At 34.7% G+C, this 6,608-nt stretch overlaps 1 protein-coding gene across 1 annotated transcript; it reads right to left on the bottom strand.

The window, feature by feature from the left end:
* Positions 1 to 5,230: 5,230 nt before the first annotated feature.
* Positions 5,231 to 5,792, bottom strand: LOC121975821. Its single transcript, XM_042527728.1, has 2 exons — positions 5,484 to 5,792; positions 5,231 to 5,337 (listed from the first exon to the last, which is right to left on the bottom strand). Exons 1-2 carry the CDS (start codon positions 5,771 to 5,773, stop codon positions 5,289 to 5,291), a joined length of 339 nt encoding a protein of 112 aa, XP_042383662.1. The 5' UTR covers positions 5,774 to 5,792; the 3' UTR covers positions 5,231 to 5,288.
* Positions 5,793 to 6,608: the final 816 nt, after the last annotated feature.

Here is a 6,608-nt window from a genome sequence, read left to right as displayed (position 1 = left end):
AGAAACTTATTGATGAACTTAGATGTGATTCCTGGTTTGCCCAAAATTATCATCATGATAATAGTAGTGCAGTAGCAAACTCGAAGGAACCACGAGCCCATAAGGCAAGTAAACACATTAAGTGCAAGTACCACCCGATACGAGACATCATAAAACGAGGACAAGTTGTTGTTGCCAAGATTGCATTAGCAGATAACCTAGATCCTTTCACTAAGGCCCTTCCGGCGAGAGTTTTTGATGGGCATGTTGAGGGGATGAGAATCAGATGTATGACAGCATAGTCTTTTAATATAAGTGGGAGATTGTTAGGGTGTATACTAAAAGCTTAGCTTTTTGTAAATATTTATTTTGAAATAAGAATTACATTGGTCAAATGTCTACATTTATATGTTAAATGTAGTTTTTTATTTAATTTATATTGAAGATAACATGGTGTGTGGTGTCATACAGAAGATCATGTTATCAGTTCCTTATAAATTATAAATAGTTGCTCACAACCAAGATGGAATGGGACAAACCATTGGAATGGTTGTAGTGTAATTTGGTATTAGTTTATCTTGACTATAAAATTACACTAGTACACTCTGAGTGTATTGAGCAGGACCATTTGAGGTTGTTCTTTTTATACTGACTATAAAAAAAAGAACAGGACCTCTGTTATTCTGGAAGTGCGTACTCTTAATCATGATATAATAACAAGCATGTATACTTAATATTTATTTCTTTAATTTATCAAAGGGTGAGATTTATTTCGTTAAATCAATAAGCCCGATGAGTTGGGAAATGATATTATTTATATGGTGTGTTGTTGATTATAGAATGAAACTGTGTCCTAGTGATCTAGGTTGGTGATGCCCCCTTAAGGAGCTCATAAGGATTGTCATGTAAACCCTGTAGGTGGACTTAGTCCGACATGACAATAAGGTTGAGTGGTACTACTCTTGGAGCTAAATATTAATTAAGTGAGTTGTCAATAACTCATTTAATTAGTGAGCATTCGATATCTTAAACACAGGGAGACTAACACACTCATGATAGGAAGGAACCCATATTGTAATATGGGATTGGTGCGGTAGTGCAATAATAACTCTTTAGTGGTATGAGTTATTATTGATGAACTTGAGTTGGGTGTTTGGGGCGAATATGGGAAGCTCAAGCTCATCGGGAAACCAAAACCAATTCCTCCTCTCGGTTCCTGTTGTAGCCTCTTATTTATAAAGCTTTTTATCCACCCAAAGCCCAGCCTCTTACACAAGCTTAGGGGGCTGCCAAGCCAAGCTTGAAGTCCAAGCTTAGTGGCCGGCCAAGCCAAGCTTGGAGCCCAAGACTAGGGCCGGCCAAGCCATGCTTGATGACCAAGCATGGGGCCGGCCATGATAAGAAGAGAAAAGGATATTTTATTAAAAAATAAAATTTTTGATAAAATCTTTCCTTTTATAGCCATTCATGAAGGGATTTAAAAGAGAAATTTTATTTTTAAAATTTCCTTTTATAGACATCCACATGGTTTTAAAAGTAAGTTTTAAATTTTTAAAATCTTTCCTTTTATAGCTTTCTACAAAGGATTAAAGAGAGATTTTAATTTTGTTAAAATCTTTCCTTATTTGTAGTTATCTATAATGTTTAAAAGAGAGATTTTAATTTTGATAAAAATTTTCTTTTTGTAACCATAATTTAAAAGAGAAGTTTTAATTTTAATCTTTCATTTTTTTTATAGATGTCTACATGTTTTAAAAGAGAAATTAATTTTTAAAACTTTCCTTTATTTCCATGTATAATAGGAAATTTAAAAAGAGAGAGATTTTAATTGTTTTAAATCTTTCTTCTTTTGCTTTTGTGTGGTCGGCCATGTATTGTTTAAGAGGAAGTTTTAATTTTTTGTTTTAAAACTTTTCTTTTTAGTCATTAGCAAGGATTAAAAGGAAGTTTTAATTTTATTTTAAAACTTTCCTTTTTTGCCTTGAGTTAGGATTATAAAAGAGAGGAAGAGGGAACCTTCATGAGAATATGACCTTAGTCTCCTCTCTTGATCCTTGTGTGGCCGACCCTTGCTTCTTCCCTTGCTCCTTGTTTTCTTTCTCTCAAGGTCGGCGGCACATCAAGAAGTTCCTTTTCCTTGGTGGCCGACTACTTGGAAGAGAAGAAGAAGAGAAAGGAAATTTTCTATTTTGACATCCCTTGGTGGCTCGAAAGTCTTGGAGGAGAAGAAAGCTTGGGTGGATTTCATCTTGGTAGATCGTCATCCACACGACATCCAAGAGAAGGAGAGGAATACAATAGAAGATCAAGAGGTCTATAAGCTATAAAAAAGGTATAACTAGTTATTTGTTTCCGCATCATAACTAGTTCATCTTCTTTGTATAGATCTTGAAAAACCAAACACAAGAGGCTATCGGTTTTAGGTTATCATTTTGTTATCGATTTTATTTTTCAATTTCATGTTTCAATATTGTGCTTCTATTGAGGTCTCTGTAGTTAAACCTAGTTTACTATAAGAAGTTAAATATCCGATTTCTTTGAAAGACTTTATCTAGGAAGTTGTGGATGATCTCATATCCAAGAAGGCCTAGTGCCTCATCATGTTTAACCTGGAAGCCGATCTTTGAAATAGATATTTAATTAACTTCTGTAATATGGTTTAACTTATGAAGACCACATCGGTCAAACTTGGAGTAAAAATGTTAAGTATCGTTTCCAATCTAAGTTTAACTTCTGAAGGATAATTTGGATTAATAATGTTAAACATCGTTTGTAATCCAAATTTAACTTCAGTAGAGCACATGGGTAGCTAGGATAGCTCTATGCTTACACAAATTTTTGTGCAGGGGAACTAGAACGGTATTCCGAGTAGCAACTAACAATACATAAGTGGGTCCCACTATAAGCTGACCGATGGTCGCTCGATCGAGACGCGCCTTGCCTAGTTTTGCTGAATAGGGCATTCTCCCTTCACTTAACTTTCTCGTACCCGGAGGGCTCCTCCCTCGACTGGACATGCCGCTCGCTCGACAGGCACGATGGCTGGGGGATGTATTATTTGTTTATCTCGTAACCTTATGTTGTTTGCTTGTCCTTGCTCGCCAGTCTGGGAATGCAGTCCATCCGTCTGACCATAACTCAGTCGTTCGACCGACTTCGCCTGCTTTGTGGACAACATCTCTTGATCTTTCTTGACTTTACCCTCCACGTCAACTGGTTTTCCCTACTTTTACCCATCCTTGGTAGGGCCCCCTTTTCATCACTGGATCAAATAGGATATTTGTAATAGTATTTATGAAAAATTTAAAAGTATTTAATAATGCAACCGAACAACTTTCTAGTGTTTATTATCTCACTGCTCAATTAGTTTTAGAAATTTGTTCTAATATAGTATTAGTTTTAAATGAGCATATTAATAATAAATCTTTATCTTCTTACATATTGGCTATGAAAAATAAATGGAAAAATATTTTTATTTTATTCCTTAAATTTATTTAATTGTATTTGCTTTAGATCTTATATTTAAATTAGAAGTTTTACAAGAAATGTTAACTTTATATTATGACGTTTTAATTCCAATTAAAGATTCTTCTTCTCCTGATCCAGTTAATATTATATATAATGTTAGAATTTATTTATATAATATTTATAATCAATATTATTTAAAATATGGAACACAAACTAATATTTCTGAAATACAACAAACTATCAGTAGTAATTTAAAATTTACAAAAGCACAATTTTTATTAAAAGAATGGAGGAAACGTCCATGAGGATCCTCAAGTTCCACATAGTAACTTGAAAATTATTTTATGACTTCTTTTGATTTTAATAAAGCAGATAGCAAAATTTTTGATACCTTAAAGTGGTTGTTACAAATGTCACTTTCAAATGTAGACGGGTAAAAATATAAAAGAACTATGTGAGGTTTGATTCCCCTATACCCTAAGGAGATACATAGGCAACTTAAATGAGTGCAAGTCCTTTTTAAAAATAAATTTAAAATTTTTTCAATATAATAATTTTGAACCGTGACAAACCGTGAATCGAACCGTGAATCAATGGTTTCGAACCATGAACCGTAATTATCTTGAGCGGTTAAGATTTCGAGTTGACCTATCAAAAATTATTGATCCGATAATTCTAAATTGTTGAATCGTCGATTTTGAATAATGATCAGGTCTACTCATAGTACCATTAGAAGTGTAATAATGTCCGACGGCAATTCGAGGTCTTTAGGACTAACAAAAACTTTTGACTAAAAGTGTTTGATGATATTAAAGGACTCTAAATCTTGAAAGTAAAGAAACAAATAGACTCATGACTACTAGAAGTGTAACCGTAGGCATTTGGTATGAATTTGAGATATTTATATCCATTAAATACTTTTAATTAAAAAAAAATACTCGATGACTCTAAAAATCTCAACATTTGGAAACAAGAATATGGATAAAGCCAACACTACGAGTGCAACAATGCCTCCATTCGATACAAACTCAAGGTCTTTAGGGCCATCAAATAAATACCTTTTGACAAAAGTTCCTGTGGCTCGAAAGGACTCAATCTGAAACAGAATATATACGAATAGACTATCACCAAAAGTGGAGCAATACCTCTAAAACCCTAAAGGGCTTAATTGGAAACTAGAATATGGATAAACTCATGAGAACATTAACAAGGCAACAATGCATATTTGACACAAATCTAAGACCTTAAGATCATCAAACACTTATGGTTAGCAGGACTTGATGACTTTAAAGTTTTAAAATTTAGAAAAAAAATATATAAATTGATTCAAAGGACCCCTAGGAGTGTGACGATTACAATTTGATCTGAATCTGAGACCTTTATGACCATCAAATATATACTTTTGTTTAAAAGTGTTTGTTAGTTCGTAAAGATGGACAGACTTAGACGAATTTATAATACGATCGAGTCCTTTAGAGTTATTAACTACCTTTAATCAAGAGTAGTCGATGAAAGAAGCGATGCTTGTCTGAAGATGCTTGCCTTCAGGCAGGCAAAACATTAGACATTATTTCAATTTGCATTTCCTTTTTTTTTTCCTTTTCTGAAAATGAAAAACCACTGGATTGATGAAATTAAGCTAGATCTGTGCACAGTGATGATAACATATTATTATTTCAATTTCACATCAGTAAAAAGGAGAAAAGATTACAATAGTTAATTATGATATTTAAAACAACATCTAAAGCCACACAATAAATACATCAACATGCATGTATATCCTGAGGAAGCAACTTACCGATCCCTCAGTGAAGCCATCGATTAATACCATGAATCGATCATCAGAATAGAAAGGCTGTTGGAGTAAACGTGGGCAGCGATCCAAAATGCCTGAAGCGACGACCAATTTAATGTTTTTCAGATTCTAAAGGCGTACGAGAATTACAGAACTTTTGTCTGAAATTCCAGAGCAGAAAGGAGAAGATTGGGAATATATATATGTATATATAATTTACAGTTCGTGCATGTTGACGTACTTGTAGACGTCCTTAACCGCCGGCGGCTTCGATGAATTCGGCTTCTTCTTGACCATCTTTCTTCCCGCTCCGCCACTCTTCACTGCCGCCGGCGTCGGCGCCCCTGCGGAGGCGCCGTCCTCCGAGATGGACGCCAGAGACGGCCTCCACAGTGGTAGCGCCGCCCTTCGACTACGCCGCTTATCCGGCGCTGCCGAAGTCACGGCCTTTTCCCCTGAAGGCCGCGCGTCCGACGGCGCTGGTCCGTTCCCCGGCGGAGAGGCGGCGCGGCGGCCGCAGAGGAACTCCATTGACCTCTTTTTTCCAGCTCCCGCCGGCTCGAACGCCTCTTATCTTTAAATGTAACTGAATCTCTCGTCCGTTGACGGTTGACTTCATAAGTTGCCTGATGACAGCTCAACAGAGTTTGTTTAATTCGACAAGACAAAGAGAGAGATAAAGAAAACTCAACTTGTTTCTTTTATATAAAGCAAAACTAAGTAAAATCCTTAAATAATTATTTACACCTAAATGGACTTATAAATATCAATATTTTGATATAATTATTACGTAATATTGATTATGTTCATCAAATTTTTTTCCGAAAATATATGTCTGTTGTAATTTAATCTCAGATTTATTATAATAAATCTGTCATTCTTTAATGAATTAATTAGAGATCAGTAAGGATATCAATATTTTGATATTGGAATATGAATAATTGGTGGAAGCACTAGGAATATAATACACTAGTGGCACATGATTTCATCTTGATCTTAATGAATCCTTGGAACCTCGAAAAGCAAATTCATGGTCCCACGCTTATATTTTAATGCGTCTCTTAATGTAAAAGGATCATTTTACGTTCATAGACCTACATTATTCAAAATATAAATGTAAGAACATAAATGAGCTTTTGGTCAATTCAACTGGATACATTTCACTTGATGGACTTACATTTACAATTAGTTCTTAAAACCTTAAGCGCGCACTGGTTGTTTCATACTTGCTTTTTAAAGTTATATAGATTCATCAAAATAAAATGATTATTTCACCCTAATTGATATTCACATGTCAAAAATGTAAATTTGAGAACGACAATATACTCATGGAGGTCCTAATTAGGACCATCCATATTCTCAAACT

The sequence above is a fragment of the Zingiber officinale genome, chromosome 1B (assembly GCF_018446385.1).
Source record: "Zingiber officinale cultivar Zhangliang chromosome 1B, Zo_v1.1, whole genome shotgun sequence".
Classification (NCBI taxonomy): domain Eukaryota; kingdom Viridiplantae; phylum Streptophyta; class Magnoliopsida; order Zingiberales; family Zingiberaceae; genus Zingiber; species Zingiber officinale.
The sequence above is the reverse complement of the archived record's forward strand: the minus strand, read 5'-3'. Positions and strand labels throughout refer to the sequence as shown.